This window comes from Balaenoptera acutorostrata, chromosome 19 (assembly GCF_949987535.1).
Source record: "Balaenoptera acutorostrata chromosome 19, mBalAcu1.1, whole genome shotgun sequence".
NCBI classification, from domain to species: domain Eukaryota; kingdom Metazoa; phylum Chordata; class Mammalia; order Artiodactyla; family Balaenopteridae; genus Balaenoptera; species Balaenoptera acutorostrata.
This window is the reverse complement of record NC_080082.1, coordinates 61,437,899-61,464,938: the sequence shown is the minus strand read 5'-3', so window position 1 is coordinate 61,464,938 and position 27,040 is coordinate 61,437,899. Positions and strand designations below refer to the sequence as shown.

At 42.7% G+C, this 27,040-nt stretch overlaps 1 protein-coding gene and 1 pseudogene across 1 annotated transcript; one reads left to right on the top strand and one right to left on the bottom strand.

Annotated features, from left to right (window-relative positions):
* Positions 1-7,478: 7,478 nt before the first annotated feature.
* LOC103015766 (zinc finger protein 677) lies at positions 7,479-26,783 on the top strand. The gene is made up of 5 exons (XM_057533515.1): positions 7,479-7,618; positions 11,299-11,468; positions 11,783-11,874; positions 15,124-15,289; positions 22,073-26,783. The coding sequence occupies exons 3-5, from the start codon at positions 11,839-11,841 to the stop codon at positions 24,070-24,072; spliced, it is 2,202 nt and encodes a 733-aa protein (XP_057389498.1). The 5' UTR covers positions 7,479-7,618; positions 11,299-11,468; positions 11,783-11,838; the 3' UTR covers positions 24,073-26,783.
* Positions 17,955-20,585, bottom strand: LOC130705728 (tigger transposable element-derived protein 1-like; annotated as a pseudogene).
* Positions 26,784-27,040: the final 257 nt, after the last annotated feature.

The window sequence follows — 27,040 nt, the reverse complement described above, 5'->3', positions numbered from 1 at the left end:
GCACAGGATTCCTGGAGCACCAACCCTGTTATCTCACCACCAACCAACCAGAAGAAAGTCACACACCCTGCAGCCATCACCCCAAATTCTGCCTATAAAAACTTCTCCCCCAAAACCGTCAGGGAGTTCGAGGATTCTGAGCATGAGAATTCCGTCCTCTTTGTATTGGTGCCTTTACAATAAATGCCGCATTTTCCTTCACCACAACCTGGTGTCAGTAGATTGGTCAGTAGATTGGCAGCTGTGCTCAGGTGAGCAGACCCAAGTTTGGTTAGGTAACAACAGGAGAAAAAGAAATAAATTTTAACTCGAGCACATGGAGGTTTCATAGGGACCTAAGAAGGGGCCAAAGCAGGCAGCTTTTATATATTTTAGACAAAGAAAAAAGATTTGCGAGGAATTGGCAGGACAAAGAAACTTAGGCTTTGGGTGCTCAATTAGTGAAGAATCTAAACAGAATTTGAGCTTGGGGTAGTAAATTAAAGAAGTAGTAAGGTTTATACAGGCATCTCGCCCGAATTTGCCATCTCTGGCCATAAGGGTTGTCCTACCTCCAGATGCATGGAATGAACCTTTCACATGAAAGATTTATTTCCTGGTTTCAGGAGATACAAAAGGAGGGTCAAAGTGTCCCCCTTGCAATGGCCGTTTCTTAAGTAGCTTTAATTCAAAATAATACACCATTGAGGCACATTTTGGGGTGGCCCACCCTGGGCCCCAACATCTTGTCATATCAAAAAACAGATGCCAATTATTAAAGATTTAAAAATATGAAGGGAGGGGCTTCCCTGGTGGTGCAGTGGTTGAGAGTCTGCCTGCCAATGCAGGGGACATGGGTTCGAGCCCTGGTCTGGGAAGATCCCACATGCCGCGGAGCAACTAGGCCCATGAGCCACAATTGCTGAGCCTGCACGTCTGGAGCCTGTGCTCCGCAACAAGAGAGGCCGCGATAGTGAGAGGCCCGCGCACCGCGATGAAGAGTGGCCCCCGCTTGCCGCAACTAGAGAAAGCCCTCGCACAGAAACAAAGACCCAACACAGCCATAAATAAATAAATTAAATAAATTAAAAAATATATATATGAAGGGAGTTCCCTGGTGGCCTAGTGGTTAGGATTCCAGGCTTTCACTGAGTGGCCCAGGTTCAATCCCCGGTTGGGGAACTGAGATCCTGCAAGCTGCACAGCACAGCCAAAAAAGAAAGAAAGAAAGAAAAACATAAGGAACTAATTTTTTGTTGTTGTTGTTTGTTTGTTTTTATTTTTGGCCACGCTGAGCAGCTTGTGGGATACCCGACCAGAGATCAAACTCATGCAGTGAAAGCACGGAGTCCTAACCACTGCACCACCAGGGAATTCCCACAAGGAACTATTTTGACCTAATGATTATATGTTGATTATTATATGATTATAATATTAAACCTTGTTTAATTATTATATTATTATTATATTGAAACAGGAGGGAAGGAGGCAGGGAACAACCTTTGAAAGAATGACATAGCCCGAGGACATGACATAAACTGATTAGAACCAAATGGGTCCAAGACGGTGGACAAGCCTACTTCCACTAGACCTTGAACCTCAGTATACATTCACATCAGCAAGCTAAATGACACACCCACAGGCGCCATGACAGTTCCAAGACCAACCAAAAGGATCAGAAAGTGGGTGGTGGCCTAATTCCTGGAAATCCCCGCCTCTTCCCAAAATAGCTGGAATACTCCTCCTACTCATTAGCCTATGAAATTACCCACCACTATAAAAACTAACAACCCCGTACCCTGGTGCCTTTTCTCGCCTTCTGAGATGGCCCACGCTCTGTCTGTGGAGTGTGTTTCTCTCTAAATAAATCCACTTCTGAATTCTTGTCTCTCACTGAATTCTGTGTGATCTCAGTTGGAAGACTGTGGGTTTTAGCCGGGTTCGAGTCCCGGCACGTGGGTTCAAGTCCCAATCTGAGGTGCCTGGTTTCAATACGACTATAATATTAAACCCTGTGACACAAAAATAGAGAATATACATTTTCTAGCACAGATGAAACAACTAAAATAGTTACCACTGCCAAAAAGAAAACAAATTTGAACTTAGATAAGGAGAGGTTTTGTTTGAAAGGATGTACTAGAGAGAATGCTCCAAGCTTATGATCTGCAAACGTCTCAAAAGCCAGACAGACAAGAGCTTTTCTTTATAAGGAAGGATAAACAAGGCTAGAAAAACAAAAAAACAAAAAACAGGTGAGAGTGGGACTTACCTGGCGGTCCAGTGGTTAAGACTCCATGCTTCCACTGCAGGGGGCGCCCACTCAATCCCTAGTCAGGGAACTAAGATCTACAAGCCACGCGGCGAGGCCAAAACAAAACAAAACAAAACAAAAAACAGGTGAGAGTAGATGAGGATGCTGCATTACCTGTAATTAATCAGGGAATGTTTTACCCTGAAGTTGTCTACTCTTGGGCTGTTGTCATGGCAGCGTTGTTCTGAATTACAGTGCTCAAAAGTGATCCAAAATTCAGGGCACTGGGGAGAGGAGAGAATCTCAAGTAAAGTTTGACTAAATCCTATTAACAAGCATTGTTCTGTAGGGGAGGAAAAATTCTCCTTTACCATCTTTGGATCTCTGGCCTAAGAATTAAACTGCTATAAGACAGATTAACAGGAGAAACACATAAAAGTTTTATTAAATTCTCACTCTATGTGGGAACCTTCACAAGAGAGTGAAGACCCAAAGAAGTGACCACAGCAGGAAGCTTTTATACCTCTTAGACAAAAAACAATCAATTTGTGAAGAATTGACAAAACAAAGGGTTTGGGCTAGGGGCAGTAAGTGGTAAAGAAGAAAATAGAAAGATACGGATTCGTTTAACAAGGTTTGTTTGTACAGATTTCTTGGCCCCAAATTTCCTGTCTCTGGTGATAAGAATGTCTTTCTTCCTCCTGGTACGAGGAGGGCACATTTTACATGGGAGATCCTGCTTCCAGGAAGACAATGGATGGTCAGAATGTCTTTCTTTCACTGGCTGTTCTTAAGTGCATTTAATTCAAAATAATCGACATGCTGAAGTGGCATTTTTTGGACTTACATAGTTTGGTTTTCTTTAGTTCCTATTGATCAGTGGGGACAAACAATTCAGTAAATATTGATGAGACAAAGAATGGCGATTTGAAGGGTCTGTATCTGCCTCGTTCCTAGGTAAACAAGGGGACTCTCATGAGTCTTACTTAAGTCAAATGGGGAAGGGTAGTCCTTTGCAGTAAGCTGTTTCCTACACGTGGGTGGGGGTGAGTGGTTCTTTAACCTTGGCCATTTTCCAAAATTATACAGTTGGAGAAAAGTTCAACAGTGTCACCACATATTAATTCAACAAATTCAACACTGACACCAAGTAAAATTCCAGAAATAATAAGTACACATGCTATATCTGAACAACAGAACATTAGAAACTTTAAACTAATGATAATAATAACAAATTTGCCCAAGAACTTTGGTCTATATGCCCTTTGAATAGCATCGAAGGGTCCTGTGTCTTCATTGTGTTCTTGTTGTGTCCCTGTCTGATTGGAAAAACACATTCCTGTGTTTCTCTTTTATTCACACACAATACTTCTGACACTTCTTTAGAAATTTATTTATTATTTATTTATTTTTGGCTGCATTGGGTCTTCGTTGCTGCGCACGGGCTTTCTCTAGTTGCAGCGAGCGGGGGCTACTCTTCGTTTTGGTGCACGGGCTTCTCATTGCGGTGGCTTCTCTTGTTGCAGAGTACAAGCTCCAGGTGCGCGGGCTTCAGTAATTGTGGCTCGTGGGCTCTAGAGTGTAGGCTCAGTAGTTGGGGCACATGGGCTTAGTTGCTCCGCGGCATGTGGGATTTTCCCGGACCAGGGCTCGAACCCGTGTCCCCTGCATTGGCAAGTAGATTCTTAACCACTGCGCCACCAGGGAAGCCCCCGACACTTCTAACATAGTGTTTTCCCCACCAAACAATCCTCTGACACCATCTGGGTGTCCTACAATTCAACTCAATTTTGACGCTATCTACCTGGAGATAGCGTTGGATCCCACAGGTTAAGGGCTCAGTCCTACAAGACTGCCCCTCCTCCACTGCAGAGGCCAATTACAAGTCCAGATTGTCATCTGTGTTTCTGGCTGACCAGGTATAAATCGAAGGCTCCTATGACCCCCTCCTCTAGTTCAATTAATTTGCTAGAGTGGTTCACAGAACTCAGGAACATAGTTTACTTGCTAGATTGCTGGCTTATTGTAAAAGGATATAACTCGGGTACAGCTAAATGGAAGAATGCATGGAGCAAGGTATGTGGAAAGGGGCTTGGTGCTTCCATACACTTTCTGGGTGTGCCTCTCTCCCAGCACCTCCACGTGTTCACCAGCCAAGAAGCTCTCAGAACCCCATACTTCTGGGATTTTTATGGTGGCTGCATCACATAGGCATGATGGATCATTAACTCCATTTTCAGCCCTTCTCTCTGTGGAGAATGGGGGCAGGAGGTGAGGGAGGTATGGAAAGTTCCCACCTTCTAATCATAGATTGGTCTTTCTGGTGACCAGCTTCCATCTAGGAACCCACCAAGATTTGTCTCATTAGAACAAAAGAGATTCCTATCACCCGGGAAATTCTAAAGGATTTCGGAGCTCTATGGCAGGAATCAAAGACCAAATATTAGAACAAAAGATGCTCCTAGTGCTCTTTTATCACTTAGGAAATTTCAAGAGTTTCAAGGGCTCTGTGCCAGGAACCAAGGGCAGAGACCAGTAAATGTATTTTCTATGATTTCACACTATCACACATAAGACATCATTGTCTGTTACAACACAACATTGTAAATCAACTATACTTCAATAAAATAAATAGAAAGGAAAGACATCATTATCTGTTGGAAGACATGGCTCTAAATCACCAAAGTCAGAGGTCTCTGTGACTGTTAAGTTGAACAAGAACCTAGGGGCTGGGTGGGGGAGGGAAGTATTGGGAGTTTGGGGTTAGCAGATGCAAACTATTATATATAGGATGGATAAACAATAAGGTCCTATTGTATAGCACAGGGAACTATGTTCACTGTCCTGTGATAAACCATAATGGAAAAGAATATGAAAAAGAATATATATATATATATACACAACACACATATATCTGAGTCACTTTGCTGTACAGAAGAAATTAACACAAAATTGTAAATCAACTATACTTCAATAAAACAAAATAAAATAAACCTAGGAGCTATAATAAGAAAAATATTTTTTCCCTTTGTCATTTTTCTGCTGATCATGGGGGAAAAAAATCTGAAGACAACATCATGAACTTTATGGTCACGATTAGATTACAAGCAATATAAAAAAACAGGGGCTTCCCTGGTGGCGCAGTGGTTGAGAATCTGCCTGCCAATGCAGGGGACACGGGTTCGGGCCCTGGTCTGGGAAGATCCCACATGCCGCGGAGCAACTAGGCCCGTGAGCCACAACTACTGAGCCTGCGCGACTGCAGCCTGTGCTCCGCAACAAGAGAGGCCGCGATAGTGAGAGGTCCGTGCACCGCGATGAAGAGTGGCCCCCGCTTGCCACAACCAGAGAAAGCCCTAGCACAGAAACGAAGACCCAACACAGCCAAAAAAAAAAAAAAAAGTTACTCTTTAAAAAAAAACACCAAAAAAAACCAGAGTCACTGGGAGAAGGCAGGATCTCACCTGGGCACAGGTCTTTGGGCCGTAGCTTCTCCAAGGAACTTAGGAAGGGACTTCCTTGGGCCACCAAGCCCCCAAAGGGCATCTGGCACATACACCCGCACATGCGTCCAGGAACTTTATGTAGCCCCGCCCCTCGTGGGACCAGACTCCGCCCCCTGGAGTCATTCCCCAAGGCGCCTGCGCTCCTGTAGGTTCTGCCCAGATTGTATACCTCTGCTCAGAAGTCTTGTCTTAGTACCCCTTACCCAGGATCCAAACTTGCAGCAACAACTTGGTCCCTCTATCGACTCAGGGCTCTGATCACTCAACCAGAATGCAATCTGACCCAAGCCCACGGGAAGAAGCTGCAGAGTTCAGCCCGGTCCGGACGTAAATCTGTAGCACAGACCAGTCCTACCACCATCCCGCGCTGTACTTGATCTCCTCTCCCCCATCCTCACCCTTTCTGCCTCTTCTTTCCTGCCCAAACCCTCTGGCATGGACACACAGAAAAGCCGGCAGCCCCTCGGGGCCTGAATCCAGCGCGTCCTACAATCCGTGTGTCTCCGGAACAGCACCAGGGCTGGCCACACAGATTTACCCTGCACTGTATAAGCGTACAAGTCGTCCACAGGCCCTAGCTAGAGCTGCTCCCCCCACAAACTTCCTAGGTTTCTACTTCACACTTCTGGCCTAACACAGCTGTGCACACAAAGCTCAGCTGCCTGCAGAAGCTGCACCCAGGAGGCGATCTCCTCTGCCTAGCTGGGGTCTCTGGGCCTAACAGAATCCTCAGGTATCCTCTAAAATAACTTCTTAGATACGGAATTTGCCTCTGGAACCTCTCTGGTCCTCTCCCCATCCTCAGGTCCTCCCTTCTCAGAACTGCTTAGAGGGGAACTTAATTTAGGGTGGCTTCTGCTGCTGCTTACCCGGAACTGGCACTCAGAATTTCCAGTTTCCGGAAACCTGAGGAAGGAAGCCCTTCATTTTAAATTATGTTACCCAACACCACCCGCTGGCAAAAAGCTTTGACTCAAACCATTTTCAACTTAAGAGGAAAACATCTCAGCTTGTAATTTAAGTCGTCCTCACAACTCTGATCTTTTACCTTCAACTGTTTGAAACATTAACTTAAAATAGCGAGGAAGGGACCTCCCTGGTGGCGCAGTGGTTAAGAATCCGCCTGCCAACGCAGGGGACGTGGGTTTGAGCCCTGCTCCGGGAATATCCCACATGCCACGGAGCAACTAAGCCCGTGCGCCACAACTACTGAGCCTGCGTTCTACAGCCCGCAAGCCACAACTACTGAGCCCCCATGCCACAACTACTGAAGCCCGCACGCTCTAGAGCCCGTGCTCTGCAACAAGAAAAGCCATCGCAATGAGAAGCCCACGCACCGCAATGAAGAGTAGCCCCCGCTCGCAGCAACAAAGACCCAACCCAGCCAAAAATAAATAAATAAAATATTAGATTACTTAAAAAAAAAAAAAGTAATACATGCCCATGATTTAAAAAAAAAAATAGCGAGGAAGCGGCTGGGTCCACAGGACACCAAACAGATTCAAAGAATTCAAAAGCAGAAGTTCAGGTAATGCTGGGCAGAAAACCAGTTCTCCAAAGGTCCGGGAGCGGGGCGGAGGTCCAGACCCTGCTCCCTCCAGGCCCCGCCCCACGTCGGCCCCGCCCCTGACTTTCTGTTCAGTCCAGGCTACTGCCCACGCCCCGCCCCTCACCACGCCCCACCCCGCCTCGGCCCCGCCTGCTGCACGGTCGCGCACGCGCAGTTGCCTGCAAACCCGGAAGCGGAGAGAGGGGCAGAGTCCTCGGTTTTTCTGGTTCAACCCGGGTCTTTGGGACGCCCCCAGGCCCCCGATCCACCACACCCGAGGTTCAGGGATTGTCACGTACGTTAAAACCCCTTCATCCGCTCGGTCCGCACCTGGTAAGTCCCGGCAGCACCGTGAGACATTCTAGGTCTCCGCCCTGGCCTTTCCGCCCTAGGTCCAGGTAGACACCGCTTGCCGCGTCGCTTTCCTGCTCAGAACCCTTCAGTGACTTCCGCAGGCTCGGATCCCCTCTCCCTCTCAGACGCGCTGTTTCAAGTCCTCACTCCGGAGGTGGATTCTCGTCCTCCCATTCGACCCTTCCCGGGCAGAGATGGCCGTGCAGACCCGGAGGCCACATCTTCTCCTTGGCCTTGGGGTCGTACAGACATCACCCCTCTCCTGACACCCTCCCCATCTACGCGACCTCTGGAGTCGGCCCGGCCCCTCCTCTCCCTAGTCATCCACTTTGCACTCACCGCCTTGGAGATCTCTGCCCCACGCACTGGAACAGGTGACATGCACCCGCTCGGTGACACTCTTTGTGTTTGTTCTGGACAAAACGCATCCCACTGTCTGTGCTTGTGGTGTGTTTACATTCCCGAAGCCCCACTGGAAAATGCACTTCGTGGGCAAGGGACATCTTTCTCTCTCTTCCATACCTGTGAATGTACAGGGCAGGGGATGGAGCAGAGTCCGAGAGAGAGAATGAGAAAGACTGAGAGAGAAAGTAATAGTGAAAAAGAGAGGGTGAAATAGTGAAAAAGAGAGGGTGAAATAGTGAAAAAGAGAGGGTGAAATGGAGAAACCTAGATAAAAAGGCACCTCCAGAAAGACAAAGGGAAGCAAATTGGACGAGAGGGACCTTGATGGGGTAGAAGTGGGAGCAGCAAGGGGCCGGTACATCGAACTGAGAGAGCCAGGGTGGGGGGCGGGGGGGATCAAAAAGTTCAGGCCATGGACACCAGAGACACGTGGTGCTGGGACAGAAAGAGGGGCAAGAGGTGACAGGGAGAGCAGAGGGAGAAACAGAGCAGGGAGGAAATTCCCTGGCATTAGTCCCTTCAATGCCTTCTCATTGCCCTCAGGACGAAAATCCAGACTCCACCGTACGACTTTATAGCTGGGAGCTCTGGAGGTGAGGTGACCCTCCGGAGTTGGTCCAATTCGAGTGAAGGAATAGGTTTTTCTATCCTGCACTGATCAGACATTGGACACTGGCTGTCCAATGAGGTGCCGTGATTTTGGGGCGGCAGCTCCCTGTGGCTGAGTCCAGTTTTCAAGGGGAGGCGGGGTGTTGAGCTGTGAGCCATCAGCAGCCAAACTCCTGGCTGTGAGGAAGTTCCTGTCTGGATCCTGAGGGGGTGGATTCAGGAGGTTTACTGTACATAGTAACTTCTGTGGGGTCTCTTAGGAGTGTGAAGTTCATCGACCCATAAGGGGTTCAAGGGAAAATTTTCACAGACCATTTTGGATGGGGGAATCTCATCATTACTGACCAAGCATTACTGAAGGTGTCACGTGGGTTCTGTGGGATACAGATGACATTTTGAAGGGTTTCACTGGAAGATACTGGAGTCTCGTTGGAATATGTGGATCGTTGGAGACATTACTCTTGCATTATGACATTATGGCAGTGCCTGACTTTAGGGCAAGGTCTCCAAGAAGGAATATATGGGATCCTGGGTTGGTGGGTGTCTTCCTGCCAGAACAAAAGCTACCGACGTTTGGAACGTGGTGTGGGATGCCATGGCAGAGTGTGCAGATCAGTAGGGGATTCTGTCCTGTAACATTGTGGGGTGCCTGCTGGGAGCTTGTAGGAGTGTGGGGCGGGACTGGGGTCAGGTGATGGGGTTTTCATTGGGGGGGGGCTCGCTGGGGGTGGATCTCTGGGCACAAACCTGGAGGAAGCTGTAAGTCAGGACAGGACGGCATCCTTCGGCCACTGCCACTGTGTCATCAGTTTGTATCTCTGGGCAGTTATTTTGTTCAGCATATACAGATGGTGATATTGTCCCATCTTAAAAAGAAACAGCAAAAAAGAGCCCTTTACTACATTTGCCCATCCTTAAAACAAAAAATCTTCAATTAGCTACGTTTCCCACTCAAGTAAGTGCCCTTTCTTACTCTCCATTTCAGAACAAAATAAACAAGTAAAAAGTTGTTTATTTCACTGCTTCAATTCTTGCTTCCAATTCTCATTTGAAACCCATTCAGTCCAGCTTTCACACCCACTGTTCCACTGATACTTTGCTTATCTAAACGTATTTCTAAATCTAGTGGTATATTCTCAGTCATCATCTTGTCCTTTCAAAAACTTGTTGCACTCCGTCTTCTGGAAGCACTTTTTTCTTGGCTTTCACATCACACTGTTTTTAGAAAATAAATTTAGCTAGCTACCAGCCGTCCGTTTTAGTTTTCTTCTCCGTGTTCACTTCTCAGTTTCCTGTGCCTCTTTCTCCGACCTCCCTGGTCCCTGACTGTGGGAGTATCTCTGGCCTTAGTCCTTGAATTTCTTTTCTCTGTCTGCACCCACTGTTTCTATCTCATGTCATAACTTTAAACACTGATGTCTCCTTTCACGTCTCCACCCAGACCTCTCCCCTGAAACCACAGTCCTGTACCCAGCTTATCCAGCTGTCACCTCAGCATCTCTGCTGGGACAGCCAACTGGCATCTTCACCTTAATATGTCCAAAAATGACCCCCCCGAACCCTCCCAGATATGTTCTCTTGCCGTCCTCCACGTCTCAGTATAGGGCGACCCTGTACTTAGGTCCTGGGGCTTAGGTGAGCATCTCAGCATGTTTTAAAAATATACATTGCTTTACTCGCTAGTGTTTTAACTAATGACAAAAAAAATATTAAAAATAGATGTTTAGTTAAAATCGATAAGGGAATAATACATGGTTCTAAAATCTCCTGGGGTATGGGGAAAAAGGTTTGAAGACCACAGCCCTTTCTTATCTGCTTTCTTTAATACCCTTTAAAAAAAAATATATATATATATATATATATATATAATTGAAGTATAGTTGATTTACAATGTTGTGTTAGTTTCAGGTGTACAGCACAGTGATTCAGTTGTATATTATATACATATTACATATATATTCTTTTTCAGATTGTTTTCCCTTATAGATTATTACAGGATATTGAGTATAGTTTCCTGTGCTATACAGTAGGTCCTTGTCGGTTATCTGTTTGATACATAGTAGTGTGTATATGTTAATCCCAACCTCCTAATTTATCCCTCACCCCTCTCCCCTTCGGTAGTCATAAATTTGTTTTCTGTGTCTGTGGGTCTATTTCTGTCTTGCAAATAAGTTCATTTGTACCTCTAATACCCTTCTGATCTTTTCTCCTACTTGTCCCCTCCTCACTCACTCTACTGAAGCCGCACAGGCCTGCTGGCCCTTTCTGGGACCAGGACACTACCACTTCAGGGCCTTCCCATGGTGTCCCTCTGCCTAGAAGCCTCTGACCCTTCACTTGCAGGTGGCAAAATCCCTTCTTTCCTCAGGTCTTTGTTCTGCCGTCACCTCTCACTGGCACCTTCTCTGGCTTCTCCCTCCTCCCCCGCCCCCCTCATCACATTCCAGCCACTCCCTCACCCCTACTTGCGGTGCATATCGCCTGCTCTGCATGTTTCTCTGCTGCTTCCCTTCCCCTGGCTGGATGCGCATGACAGCAAGGCCCCAGGAGACAGCAGAGCCACAAGGTGGGAGGCGGGCTGGGCTTGCCTCCTCTGAGCGGTGCTGAATTCTGGCGTCACAGTAGATTGCTGGGGCATTTTGCAGATACATCTCTTGTGCCTCCTGACCAGAGATTCCCCTTCAAAGAGTCATGTGGAATGGAACCTCCATAATGTTTAAAGCGCCTCCGGTGATTCCGACCTGTATCCAGCTCTGAGCACCAAGGCTCTGGGTCCTCCGTGTATGAAGCTGGGATCAGCCCATGATCCAGAGAGGTGAGGGGGCTCAGTTCCGAGTGGAGTTTGATCAGGGCTGGTCTGTGACCAAGGGGAGGGTCCGTCCAGCCCCGAGCCCCCCTGCTACAGCGTATGTGGGGGCTTCAGGAGGGGAGCGAGATCTGAAGGAAAGGGTGGGAAAACTCACCTCTTGGTCTCTGTGTGGGAGTTTACTGTCCTGAGCCCCTCCTGGGACAGTGGGCAGCAGGGGACTGTCTGTTCCACATGCTGAGGTCTTCCCTGTGTGCGTGGTGGTGACTCAGTAAGGGGGTGTGTCGATTCTAAGCATTAAACAGCCTATTCTTGACACTCAGGATTGACTTCTCAAGACTGATCTTTGCTTGAGGAAGAAATCTGGAAGAGGAGGAAGATGAAAGAACAGGAGTCAGGAATGGCTCTTTCTCAGGTGAAGTCATATTCTCAGTTGATTGTTTTGTCTGTCCTTCCTGAAATGCCCTTTTTTGGACTCACTAATCTTATTTGACTCTGAATTGTCCTGCCTGACACCTGTACACTCACACCCACCCAGGTCCTTCCCTAAGGGCCTGTCATCTCCACTTAGATCCCGTCTCCCCATGACCCAGTGACCTGGAACTTGTGAAGAGGCTCCGCTGGGTGTAGTCCTGGGCAGGGCTTCACACCCATGGACTGGAGACAGGGTGTCAGTGCTATTGGGTGGCAGGGATTGCTTAGCGGCCCATCTAGATGCATTGTCTGCTCTCTGTCAACCAGGATAAAGAAGCTGCACTATATATATATATAGTGCTCAAACTTCCAACAAAGCAGCAGCTTAAGTACTGGGATGTAAAGCATCCCCTTCCCTATCTCCATGCCTCATGTCTCAGTGGGGAACCACTGTTGCAGGTTTTGTGGCAAGACTCAGCTCGGATCTTGTAAGATTGCATTTCACATCATTATGCAATTTTAGGAAAAATTCTTCATTGAATGTTTGTTGTAATATTTTATCCTGCAGATTTTAAAAACACACACAGCATGTGTCTAGAAGTGGTTTTCACATTAGTAAACACAGATGCAGCTTGATCTTCATTGGAACTTTCTCTTAATGAAGACTCATGGGACCTTTACAATTTCTTGCTGACATAAAGAACGTGTCAGTGGCTGCCTTGGAGCAGGCTGACTTCATTGCAGATGTCTGACGATTTCTCTGGGCAACCTGACATATGACTACTACTGGGTCAAGGATGGTGCATTTCATATTTTGATAGATTTTGTCAGATGTCCTCCCCTCAAGCTGCAAAGTGTCCCTCCCCGCCACCAACATGTGAGATTTTCCTCAATGTAAGCAAAACTTGATACTGTATTCTTTTTGTATTTTGAAAATTTGGGGGAAAATGACAATCCTTTGTATTTCCATTTCCAACTACTTGTGTGTCAAGTTCATTCTTTTATGGAAATAAAACATGGATTTTCATACTTTTGCTCAGTTTTCTTTTGATATATTTTTAAAAGCGATTTTATATTTTGTAGTTTAATTCTTTACACATGCCCTGGTATCCTTCTTAGTTTAGCATTTCTTTGCAGTGAAACATAAATCTTTATTTCTTGCCCTCTGCTTTCTGATCTTGCTTGAGAAGGCCTCACCTCACATAATTTTAAAATACTGTGTTCCGTGTAGTCCTAATCGTCCCTGTTTATGTCTTTTTTTTTTTTTTAATTGAAGGCAAGCTTTTTTTCTTTTTTTTTTTTTAAATTTATTTAATTTATTTATTTATGGCTGTGTTGGGTCCTCGTTTCTGTGCGAGGGCTTTCTCTAGTTGTGGCAAGCGGGGGCCACTCTTCATCGCGGTGCGTGGGCCTCTCACTATCGCGGCCTCTCTTGTTGCAGAGCACAGGCTCCAGACGCGCAGGCTCAGTAGTTGTGGCTCACGGGCCCAGTTGCTCCGCGGCATGTGGGATCTTCCCAGACCAGGGCTCGAACCCGTGTCCCCTGCATTGGCAGGCAGACTCTCAACCACTGCGCCACCATGGAAGCCCTATAATTATGTCTTTAATTTGGATTTAACTAAACCTCTAATCTGGCTTTTTTGTGTATATCTTGCAGCTATTTTATTTCATTCATTTTAGTTTCAGATATTACCCACACTTGTGCATACCCCCCCACACACACACATTCACGCATGTCAATAGGTTCACATGTAATTTGGCAAGGCCCACCATTTTGTTTTTCTCTTCAAAATTTTCTCTCTCCTAAATACAATGCAGACTTTTTATTTGAAATCCCACATTTCTTTTGCCTTTGAATTGCTCTGAATTTCTAAATCCCTGAGGTCTTTATGCCACCACATCTTCCAGCGAAAAGTAGGTTTGCCGGTCTTGGATCGCGTCTTTGTTATATCCTTCAGTAAAGTTTTTAAAATTTCCTCACATATGTCTTATGAGTGGGTGTCACAGTAAAATCGCTAATGGGAATTTGCTTCTCCCTCTTCTGGTCCCAGCTTAGGCGTCCTGCGCAGTGGGGAATAGCAGGAGCCTGCTGGCCCACTTGCCTCAGCCTTACCTTTAGTGGAAATGCCTCCACTGCTTCCAATGACTGTGATGCCTGGTGAAATAGTTTTTCTTAATAACAGTTCCTTTAATTTCCTATTTGGCATAATTTTGGGGGTGGGTAGTTTACCATATCCATTTTTTAAAAAATTTATTGAAGTATAGTTGATTTACAATGTTGTGTTAATTTCTGCTGTACAGCAAAGTGACTCAATTATACATATATATATTCTTTTCCATTCTGGTTTATCACAGGATATTGAATATAGTTCCCTGTGCTATACAGTAGGACCTTGTTGCTTATCCCTACTTGGCATCATTTTATTTATTTATTTTTTTGGCTGCATTGGGTCTTCTTTGCGGCACGCGGGCTTTCTCTAGTTGCGGTGAGTGAGGGCTATTCTTTGATGCGGTGCACGGGCTTCTCATTGTGGTGGCTTCTCTTGTTGCGGCACGTGGGCTCAGTAGTTGTGGCACATGGGCTTAGTTGCTCCACGGCATGTGGGATCTTCCTGGACCAGGGCTTGAACCCACGTCCCCTGCATTGGCAGGCGGATTCTTAACCACTGCGCCACCAGGGAAGCCTGGCATAATTTTAATCATCCAGTATTTCTTCAAAGGTCTACTGCCGTGATAAACATTTTTTCTATTTAATCTGCTAAATTAACCTACAACATTAGTAAATTTCCTCATCTTGAATCACTTTTTTTTTTATTAGTGGAATAAACTCCACTTGACTTTTGTTGGTGGCTGAATATCTGAGTTAAATAGATAGACTTGTATTTATGTTTTTGCATGTATGTGGACTCTGCCATGCTTGAAGATACCACTCATACTCTAGCTCATCCAGGTACTGAATATCACTTAGTGTGTAGAACATAATATGTATCTCCTCCACATAAACAATCCTGTGTTGAATAATTTCATTTGTATATTTTTTCCATTGTCCTCAAAATGGGAAATCTACAGTGATTCAGTAGATCTGATATCCTCTGCTGGAAAAATATAATAAAATTAGGGACATATAAATTACTCAAAATGATCTGTCACTTCAACTGAATCAATCCTTACACCTCTTTCCTACTCACATTTTGTGTGAAGACAAGAACTCTCCCCATGGTCTCTTAGTGAAACATGTTTTTTATTTCAGGCACTGTTGACATTCAGGGATGTGGCCATAGAATTCTCTCAGGAGGAGTGGGAATGCCTGGACCCTGCCCAGAGGGCCTTGTACAGGGACGTGATGTTGGAGACCTACAGGAACCTGATCTCCCTGGGTGAGGATAACGTCCCTCCAGAAGTTGGGATCTGCCCTAGTGAGTCTCTTGAGAACCCCTGCCTTGCCTGACTGAGATTGAAGCTGTGTTGACTGTGAAATGAAACGCAGGATAATGCAGCATCTGGAGTTTAACCTTCCCCTCTCTTTAGATGGTCACACACATCAGATTAGTAGTGGCTCCAGAAGATGAGTAAAAACAAAATCTTATGGCAAACTAAAAAATCTCCAATTCTGGATCCACTCTTATCCCTGTAGTTTTCATTCAGTAGTTCTTGGAAGACAACTAGGTTATCTTTTTAAAAGATGCTCCTTAAGCATTCAGAATGAGACAGTGAGTGAACAGATTTGTGAAACATTTTTTTAGACACATCTGTAATGTCCTCTCAAAAGAACAAAGGGCTAGAATTGTATTCTGGAAAAGCCATAGCACATTATGTTCCTCTCTTATAAGCAGAAAACTCTTTTTCTGACCTGAATATTATTTAAATTTTGGAGCAAGGGAGAAAGCCCCAGAATGTGGAGAACAAAATGAAAGAAGTGAAAAAAGTAAGTGGGTGGGAAGGTATCAAAGGTGTGAACATCGGTAAGAGCTCAGAAGGGCAAAGAGGAAGCCGCACCATTAATAGTGTGTGGGAAAGTCCCTGTAAGTGGGAAAGTTCTATGGGAAAACAAATGTTTACTTCCTGTGAGCTCTCAAAGGAAATTTTTCTTCCCTTCCACTTTTTGCTTTCTTCTTCAGACATGTAAAAGTTCTTCCTTCCAGCCTCCAGGGTTGCTCCAGCTCACGCAAAGACCAAGGCAAAATTTTGATCATGACCTATGACACTCTTTGTGGGGCACTGGGAGGGCTGGTTATAAGAGGTCCTCTTTCTTCTTTGGTCTCATTCTATACCCAGTTTTCAGTCCACACAGATCAGAGCTGAAGCCTTCCCAGTCCTGGCCCCAGTTCTTCTCCAGGTTCTATTCCCATTTCAGTACTTGGGAGACCTTCTCACGGGATGGGAAAACATTGCCATCTGGGGCCCCAGGAGAGTGCATGGGGCTATCTCAAGTCCTCTCTGCCTCTTTAGGACCCCCAGCCATTTCTTCAGTTCTGCTTTTGCCACACATCAAGAAGTATGTGTAACAGAAGTGGTGTGGGTCTTTTGATCCAGCAGTAAAATTGCTTTTACTCAGCGGGAGTATATGCAGTACCATACCATACCTTAAGTTCTGGTGTGTTGTGCTTTTGTTTCTTTCTTAGAGTATTTTCTAATTTCCCTTATGAGATCACCTTTGACCCATTGGTTGTTTTAAGAGTGTTTTAAAATTTCCATATATTGTGAGCTTTCCAGTTTCCCTTAAGTTAATCATTTCTATTTTCATTCTACTGTGGTCGGAGAAAATATTTTGTATGATTTCCGTCTTTTTCAACTTATTGAGACTTGCTTTATGGTTTAATATATGGTCTATCCTAGAGAATGTTCCATGTGCACCTAGAGAAGAATGTGTATTTTGCTTTTACTGGGTGGAGTGTTCTATATATGTCTGTGAGAGCTAGTTGGTTTATAGTCTTGCCCAAATCCTCTGTGTCCTTACTGAACTTCTGCCTGGCTGTACTCTCTATTAAAAGGGGGAAATGGAAGTCTCCAAATGTTATTCTAGAACTGTTTTTATTTCTTCCTTAAATTCTGTCGGTGTTTGCTTCATATATTTGGGGGCCCTCTTGTTTAGGTGTGTATATCTTCATATTTGTTGTAATTCCTTGATGAGTTATCCTTTTTATAATAAATAATGTCCTTCTTTGTCTCATAAAAATTTTTGACTTAAAGTTTATTTTGTCTGATAATAGTATAGCACTCCAGGTCTCTTTTGGTTACTATTTGCATGGAATTTGTATTAGTTTGCTAGGGCTGCCATAAAAAAGTACCACAGCCTGGGTGGCTTAAACATCAGAAATGTATTTTCTCACAGTTTTGGAAGCTAGAAATCTGAGATCAGGTTGTCAGCAGAGTTGTGTTATCCCAGGTTATTCTCTTTAGCTTGTGGCTGGCTGTCTTTTCCTACCCGTGTCTTCACATGGTCTTCCCTCTGTGTCTGTCTGTGTCATAATCTCCTATTCTTATAAGGACACCGGTCATTGGATTAGAGCCCACTCCATTGACCTCATTTAACCTTAATTACTCCTTTAAAAGCCCTATCTTCAAGTACAGTCATATTTTGAGGTATTTGATGTTAGGACCACAATTTGGGGGGGACACAATTCACCCCATAATTTTGGGGGGGACACAATTCACCCCATAACATTCATTTGCTGTTCTTTCATTTCTAACCTATTTGCATCTTTGTATCTAAAGTGAGTCTCCTACATATAGAATATAGGCATACCCTGGAGATATTGTGGATTTGGTTCTAGACCACTGCCATAAAGCAAATATCACAATAAAGTGAGTCACGAATTTTTTTGTTTCCTGGTGCATATGAAAGTTACATTTGCCTTATACGGTAGTCTATTAAGTGTACAATACCAATATGTCTAAATAAATGTACATACCTTAATTAAAAAATACTTTAGGGAATTCCCTGGTGGTCCAGTGATTAGGACTCTGCGATTCCACTGCAGGGGGGCACAGGTTCAATTCCTGGTCAGGGGACTAAGATCATGCATGCTGTGTGGCACGGCCAAAAAAAAAAAAAACAAAAAACTTTATTGCTAAAAAACGCTAATGATCATCTGAGCCTTCAGTGAATCATAATCCTTTTGCTGGTGGAGGGTCTTGCCTGGATGTTTGATGGCTGTCGACTGATCAGAGTGGTGGTTGCTAAAGGTTGGGTGGCTGTAGCAATTTCTTTTTTCAAAATTTTATTTATTTATTTATTTATTTATTTTTGTCTGCGTTTGGTCTTTGTTGCTGCATGTGGGCTTTCTCTAGTTGCGGCGAGCGGGGGCTACTCTGCGTTGAGGTGCGCGGGCTTCTCATTGCAGTGGCTTCTCTTGTTGCAGAGCAAGGGCTCTAGACGTGTGGGCTTCAGTAGTTGTGTCACACGGGCTTAGCTGCTCCGCGGCATGTGGGATCTTCCCGGACCAGGTCTCGAACCCGTGTCCCCTGCACTGGCAGGCGGATTCTTAACCACTGCGTCTCTAGGGAAGCCCTTCTTTTCTTTTTTTAAACATCTTTATTGGAGTATAGTTGATGCAGTTTCTTAGAATAAGACAACTAAGAAGTTTGCCTGATCGGCTGACTCTTCCTTTCATGTAGCAAGCAATGTTGTTTGGTAACATTTTACCCACAGTAGAACTTCTTTCAGAATTGGAATCAGTCCTCTCAAACCCTGCGGCTGCTTTATCAACTAAGTTTATGTAATATTCTAAATCCTTTATTTAACATTTCAGTGGTCTCCACAGCATCTTCACCAGGAATAGATTCCATCTCAAGAAACCACTTTCTTTGCTCATCCATAAGAAGCAACTCCTCATCTGTTAAAGTTTTATCATGAGATTGCAGCAATTCAGTCACATCTTCAGGCTCCACTTCTGGTTCCCTTGCTATTTTCGCCACATCTGTAGTTACTTCCACTAAAGTCTTGAACCACTCAAAGTCATCCATGAGGGTTGGAATCAACTTCTCCCAAACTCTTGTAAATGTTGATATTTTGGCCTCTTCCCATGAATCATGAATGTTCTTAATGGCATTTAGTATGGTGGCTCCTTTCCAGAAGGTTTTCAATTTAATTTGCCCAGCTCCATCAGAGGAGTCACTGTCTATGGCAGCTATAGCCTTATAAAATGTATTTCCTGAATAATAAGACTTGAAAGTTGAAATTACTCCTTAATCCATGGGCTGCAAAATGGATGTTGTGTTAGCAGTCATGAAAACAACATTAATTTTGTACATCTCCATCAGAGCTCTTGGGTGACCAGGTACATTGTCTGTGAGCAGTAATATTTTGAAAAGAATCTTTTTTTCTGAGCAGTAGGTCTTAGTACTGGGCTTAAAATATTCAGTAAACCATGTTGTAAACAGATGTGCTGTCATCCAGGCTTTGTTGGTCCATTTATAGAGCACAGGCAGAGAAGATTTAACATAATTCTTTAGGGCCCTAGGATTTGGGGAATGGTAAGTGAGCATTGGCTTCAACTTAAAATCAGCAGCTGTATTAGATCCTAACAAGAGAGTCAGCCTCTCCTTTGAAGCTTTGAAGCCAGGCATTGACTTCTCCTCTCTAGTTATGAAAGTACTAAATGGCATCTTCTTCCAATATAAGGTTGTTTTATCTACATTGAAAATTTGTTTAGTGTAGACACCTTCGTTAATTATCTTAGCTAGATCTTCTCGATAACTTGCTGCAGCTTCTACATCAGCACGTGCTGCTTCACCTTGCACTTTTATGTTACGGAGATGGCTTCTTTCCTAAAACTTCATGAACCAACCTCTGTTAGCTTCAGACTCTTCTTCTGCAGCTTCCTCACTTCTTTCAGCCTTCTTAGAAGAGAGTTAGGGACTTGCCCTGGATTAGACTTTGGCTTAAGGGAATGTTGTGGCTGGTTTGGTCTTCTATCCAGACCATTAAAACTTTCTGCACATCAGCAATATGGCTATTTTGCTTTCTTATCATTCATGTGTTCACTGGAGTAGCACTTTTAATTTCCTTCAAGAACTTTTCCTTTGTGTTTACAGCTTGGCTGTTTGGTGCAAGAGGCTTAGCTTTTGGCCTGTTTCAGCTTTCAATATGCCTTCTTCACTAAACTTAGTTGTTTCTAGCTTTTGATTTAAATTTAGAGGTGTGTGACTTTTCCTTTCACTTGAACACTTGACCTAATTTCAATATTGCTATGTGTCAGAGAATAGGGAGGCTGAGAGAGAAAGAGAGAGAGAGAGATGGGGGAATAGCCAGTCAGTGGAGCAATCAGAGCACAACTCATTTACTTATTTAAGTTAGCTGTCTATATGGGGTGCGGTTCGTGGTACCTCAAAACAATTACAGTAATAACATCAAAGATCACTGATCACAGGTCACCAAAATGAATATAATAATAATGAAAAAGTCTGAGATACTGCAAGAATCACCAAAATGTGACACAGAGACACAAAGTGAGCAAATGCTGTTGGAAAAACGGTGCTAGCATATTTGCTCAACACAGGGTTGCCAGAAACCTTCAATTTGTAAAAAATGCAATATCTGTGAAGCACAATAAAGAGAAGTGCAATAAAAGGAAGTATGCCTGTATAGTTGGATCCTATTTTTTTAATCCCTGCTGCAAACCTCTACCCTTTAATTGGAGTTTAATCCATTTACATTTACTGTAATTAGTGATAAAGGAGGACCTCTGTCACTAGCTGTTTGTTTTCCATGTGTCTTATATCTTTTCTCCTCAAGTCTTCCATTACTGCCTTCTTTGTGTTAGATAGGTATTTCCTAATGTACAATTTTGATTCCTTCCTGTTTCCTTTACTATACAGTTGGCCCTTGGATGATGTGGGGGTTTGCGGTACTGACCCTCCACACAGTTGAAAACTGTTTATAATTTATAGTCAGTCCTCCGTATATGCAATTCTTCTGTATATGTGATTTCTTCTTATCTGTGGTTCTGTATCTTATCTGTCTTTATTTTGGTTTTTTTGTTTGTTTGTTTTTTGGTTTTTTTGGCCATGCTGCACGGCTGTGGGATCTCAGTCCCTGACCAGGGATTGAACCTGGGGGCCACAGCAGTGAAAGCTCCGAATCCTAACCACTATAACCTGGCTTTTCAATGTGTCTGCTCTTTGCCCCAACTTTAATCTCTTGCCCCAAGTGTCAGCAGCTAATACATTTCCCTTTATATATGGTTGTTTTTTCTTTTTCCTTTTTTTTTGGCCATGCCATGCAGCATGTGGGATCTTAGTCCAACCAGGGATCAAACCCATGCCCCCTGCATTGGGAGCACAGAGTCTTAACCACTGGACCACCAGGGAAGTCCCTAAATATGTTTGATAAGTGCTCCCTGCATAGCATCTCTGCCCTGGGAGGGTTTTGAGTTATGCAACATTTTCCAATTCTCATATTATGTGTTCCTTTGAATATAAATCCTTTTTCTTGTTCTTAAGGGAGAAATCATTAGATTTCCACAGTCTGTAATTTTGTGTAATTGTGGTTACTTACTATTTACCTGTTGGTTTTATCTTGGTTTATTAAAATTTTTTATTTATTAATTTGTCATTTACAGATTATGGATTTCAGTATCTAGCATAGAGTATGACTGCAGTTCACCAACTGTTAATGTTGTATAATGCCTATTCTGCTTGAATATAGATAGTTTTAGAGTAGATATTCAGAATATTTTGTCACACCAATGATATTTTATTAAATTCTTCCTGATTTTGCTATTACCTTTTTAGTTTTTCAATTTGTAATTTTCATGTATTTATCTTAATCATTATGTTTTTTTGGATTATTTATCATTACTTCATATGGTGCTATCCGTTAGCACTTATTTGCATGCAATAATTTATGTAGTAAATCTGCATTTGTATAATACCTGTTTCTCTTCAAATATGAGACAACCATTTGTCTACTGCCAATTGGTGTGTTCTTTGGTGTGGTAGTCAAAGAATACACTTTCATAGATTATGTAAGTTTACATAGTGTGAGTGATTTGGTTTTAGTGTGTTTGAAAGTAGGCTTCACTTAAAATAATTTAAAATGCATGTATATTTTATTAAAGGATTCTATTTACTTTCTATTCTTAAAGATTTATAGAGTTTGGTTAAGAAGTTTTTCATCTCTTCAATGTAAGTATTACTTTTAGTGTAATATTCATCTTCCAACTCTACTTAATATGAAGACTATGGTTATCTTTCAGATATCTCCATTAGTTTTATGACCAAGGAATTACTAAAGAAGAAAAACATTAATAACAGAGAATTATACCAACCAGTGGTCTTGGGAAGACATGGAAGCCATGGTATTGAGGATTTTGACTTCAGCAAAGTCTGGGGAACTGTGTATGAATTTGAGAATAAGTGTGGATGTGAAGAAAGAAATTCCAAAGGAGAGCTTATGACAGATAACATAAATCACACTGGTAGAAAAGATAAACAATACAGCAAATCCTGGATTAACTTACCTTTAAAACAAAGTGTTCCTTTAAGAAAAAGTGCATGTCAATATTTAAAAAATAGGAAGTCATTTATAAAGAATTTGTTAAAAATTAAAAATAACATAGTTTATGCAGGAAACAAGTATACAGAACATTTTGAAAATAGAACTGGATTAAGCTTTCAGTCACATCTGGCTGAATTGCAGAAATTTCAAACTGAAGAGAAAATTTATGAATATAATCAAGTTGAGAAGTCTGTCAAAACTTGTTCCTCAATTTCGTCACTTCAAAGATTTCCTCCTAGTGTCAAAACCAACATTTGTAACATATATGGAAAGGTTTCTTCCTTCATTCCTATTTATCCTTCATTGCTTACACAGCAACAGAAAACAAACATTAGAGAAAAATTATACAAATGTAATGAATGTGGAAAGACTTTTATCCATCATTCAGTCCTTACTAGTCATCAGAGAATTCATTCTGAGCAGAGACCTTACAAATGTAATGAGTGTAGTAAAGCCTTTAAGCAGTTCTCAAACCTCACAAGACATCAGAGAATCCACACTGGAGAGAAACCATATAAATGTAATATATGTGACAAGGTCTTTAATCAGAATTCCCACCTTACAAATCATTGGAGAATTCATACTGGAGAGAAACCACACAAGTGTAATGAATGTGGTAAGGCTTTTATCAAATGTTCAGACCTTTGGCGTCATGAGAGAATTCATACTGGAGAGAAACCTTATAAATGTAACGAATGTGGTAAGGGTTTTACCAAACGTTCATATCTTTGGGATCATCAGAGAATTCATACTGGAGAGAAACCATACAAATGTATTGAATGTGGCAAGGTTTTTAGGCAGTGGTCTACCCTCAGGATTCACCGAAGAATTCATACTGGTGAGAAACCTTATAAATGTAATGAATGTGGCAAAGCTTTTAAGCAGTGCTCACACCTGACTAAACATCAGAATGTACATCCTGGAGAAAAGCCACACAAATGTACTGTGTGTGGCAAGGCTTTTATCCACATTTCAAGTCTGGTAAAACATCAGAAAATTCATACTGGAGAAAAACCATACAAATGTAATGAATGTGGTAAGGCTTTCATCCAAAGTTCAAGTCTTATGGAACATCAGAGAATCCATACCGGTGAGAAACCTTATAAATGTAATGAATGTGGCAAAGCCTTCACTGTGCGTTCAAGCCTAACTAAACATAAAAGAAATCATACTGGAGAGAAACCTTACAAATGTAATGAGTGTGATAAAGCCTATACACAATTCGTACACCTTACTAGACATCAGAAAATACATACCAAAAAGAAAAATCATGAATCTAATGTACCTGATAATGTTTTTATTCAGAGCTCAAGCTTGGAGGATCATCAGAGAATTCATGGTAGAGAGAAACCTTACAAATGTAATGAATGTGGCAAATCCTTTAACTGGTGTTCACGCCTCACCCGACATCAGAGGATCCATACTGGAGAGAAACCATATAAATGTAATGTATGTAGCAAGGCCTTCAGTCAAAACTCAAACCTAACAATTCATCAGAGAATTCATACTGGAGAGAAACCTTACAAATGTAATGAATGTGGTAAAGCCTTTAAGCAGTACTCAAGCCTCACCAGACATCAGAATATACATCCTGGAGAGAAGCCACACAAATGTAATATGTGTGGTAAGGCTTTTATCAAACGTTCACACCTTTGGGGTCATGAGAGAATGCATACTGGAGAGAAGTCATACAAATGAACTGAATGTGGCAAGGCCTTTAGACAATGGTCTGACCTTAGGATTCACCAAATAATTCATACTGGAGAGAAACCCTTAGAAATGTAGTGAATGGTGTAAATCATTTAACCATTTTAAACAACGGACTATAATCAGATAACTTATACTAGGGAGACTAAGTCTCTAGTCCTAGATTAATCAATTTCAGATGTTAAGTTCTTCACAGTTATTAAGTCAAAATCATTTCAAATTTATGAAATGATGGGTATTGGTAGAGCAAGGAGATTGTTGGAAATGTACCATTTCCTCTTTTTAAAAATACTTTTATCATATGAAGTTTCTTGAAAAGGCTGTATTACTATTGATGTTTTTCAACCTGAAATTTAAAATTTATTGATGTTATGCCTTCATCACATGCTTTTATGTGTTACCATGATGGGCTCTGCTAAGGGATCATTAAGATAAAAGGGTCTACTTGTATTAGGTGGGGATCATTCATATTCATGTTTTCTGAAGGAACAGGACACTGAATTTTAACAAACAACATTGTGTTTTTGAATGAGAGCTTGGGAAATATATGTAAAACAATGATGTAAATCATAATAATTTCAGATCCTCTTCTACAGATTTGTTGGTGCAACAGAGGACCCACTGGATTACCAGTGCTCTGCCCGTTGAGGGTGAAACAGAGCAGTCCTTAAGATTAAGAGACTGAGATTTTCATGAGAAAAGGATGATAGGTTAATAGGGACTGCTTATGTGGTAGAAATAATGGAGAAGAAATGATGGTCCTCCTCTCTTTTCAAATAAAATAGCTGATGTCAAAGATGAGAGAGGGGCTTCCCTGGTGGCGCAGTGGTTGGGAGTCTGCCTGCCAATGCAGGGGACACGGGTTTGAGCCCTGGTCTGGGAAGATCCCACATGCCGCGGAGCAACTAAGCCCATGAGCCACAACTACTGAGCCTGCGCGTCTGGAGCCTGTGCTCCACAACGGGAGAGGCCGTGACAGTGAGAGGCCCGCGCACCGTGATGGGGAGTGGCCCCCACTCGCCGCAACTGGAGAAAGCCCTCACACAGAAACGAAGACCCAACACAGCCAAAAATAAATAAATAAATTAAATAAATAAATTTTTTAAAAAATTAGAGAAAATATAGTCTTATTCTTAGTAACTAAAGAGAACCATTATCAGAAAGGAGAACTTAATCAAAACACCCAGAATGCAGTGTACATGTGTAGGATTCATGTTTAACCACTGTATCACTTTGATACCATTTTACTCAAAATGTGTCAGAGTTGTCATGTTTCATTAATACAATTTAATCATTTTAAAACTCTAAATGAATTTTTTTCTATCTTATCAAGCCTATGCCACATCACTGTGGTACTTCGTAACAAATACTAACAGTACATCTTTAGGACGTTAAGGTTGAAAGGCACCTGCAACAATTTGTTTGCATGATGGAATCAAACAACATACAATTTTATGAATATATATTCACAACATCCTTGAGTTATTCTTTCTACACTCTGCCCCTTGGGTATTTATGTGGATATGATTTAAATACCATAGCAGTACAACTTTAGACTCTGCCCTCTTTAACACTTGAAGTACTATTTGTAAATGTGCACCATATGATTATATTTCAACGTGCCCCGTTTTTTGCCTGCATAAGACCCATGGCTTGCAATGCCTTGATTTATCAGTACACAAGGTAAAAAATAACATATTAAGCATATGAAGTGTTAGGAAGTAGAAAATTTAAGGAATAAAGATAGGAACAGTATTTTATTCTTGGAGCTCTTACTGGAGTAATTTGAAAAGATCACTGATCATAAGTTTCCCCTTAAGAATGAACAGACTTGGGACTTCCCTGGTGGTGCAGTGGTTAAGAATCCACCTGCCAATGCAGGGGACAAGGGTTCGAGCCCTGGTCCGGGAAGATCCCACATGCAGTGGAGCAACTAAGCCCATGTGCCACAACTACTGAGCCTGCACTCTAGAGCCCATGAGCCACAGCTGCTGAAGCCCACGTGCCTAGAGCCTGTGCTCCGCAACAAAGAGAAGCCACCACAATGAGAAGCCAGTGCACCGCAACAAATAGTAGCCCCCACTTGCCGCAACTAGAGAAAGCCCCCGCCCAGCAACGAAGACCCAACACAGCCAAAAATAAATAAATAAAATTAATAAAATTTTTTTAAAAAGAACAAACAGACTAACTTAAGGAGGAAAGGTTGGTTTATTTTGTTTTATTTATAGGCCAACTAGGAACTGAACATATGGACCCCACCCCCTCAAAAATAGTTAACTGCACTTTTGGATATCCCACAGATATAAGATGGACCCTCCAAAAGTTAATACAGAAATCTCTTGTAAAATGGAGTCGGGAGGCCAGAAGGGGGAGCTCTCATGTCCTCCCACTTGACATCAACTGCAAAGCCAATAGGAAGAGAAGTTTCTTCCATCCACCTGGAGAAACGTTACTACTTTACTACCCAGCAGGAGGAAGGAATCATTTATCCTTGCCCAGCAACAGCCCAGCCAATGAGAAACTGTCACAACTCAGCCAATGGGAAGCCTTTATACTTTGAACTTCCAGTTTCCTTTAATGGACTTTTTTTTTTTTTTTATGACAGCCCTTCACAAGTTCCCCTTCTCTTCTATGAAAAAGTTTCTCTCCTTTATTTCTCCAGACTTGCCTGTGGTCTGCCATAGATTGCATGTCCCGAATTGCACTTCTTTGCTGTTTCTGAATAAACCCACTTTGCTTGTAAAATAACTGGCTGTTTTATTGTTTTAGGTCAACAACTAGAACCCAAAATCTGGTTTAGATGTCAAGACTGGTAATGCTAGACACCAAATGAGGATGAAAATGTTTTAAACATAATTAGACTTTTTGGATACAGCAGTGCAGGCTTCCCAAGTTGGCACAAAATGGCTTGAGAGAGCAAGGAGAGGAGACCTGTTTTAGGTTTATGTAGAGTTTATGA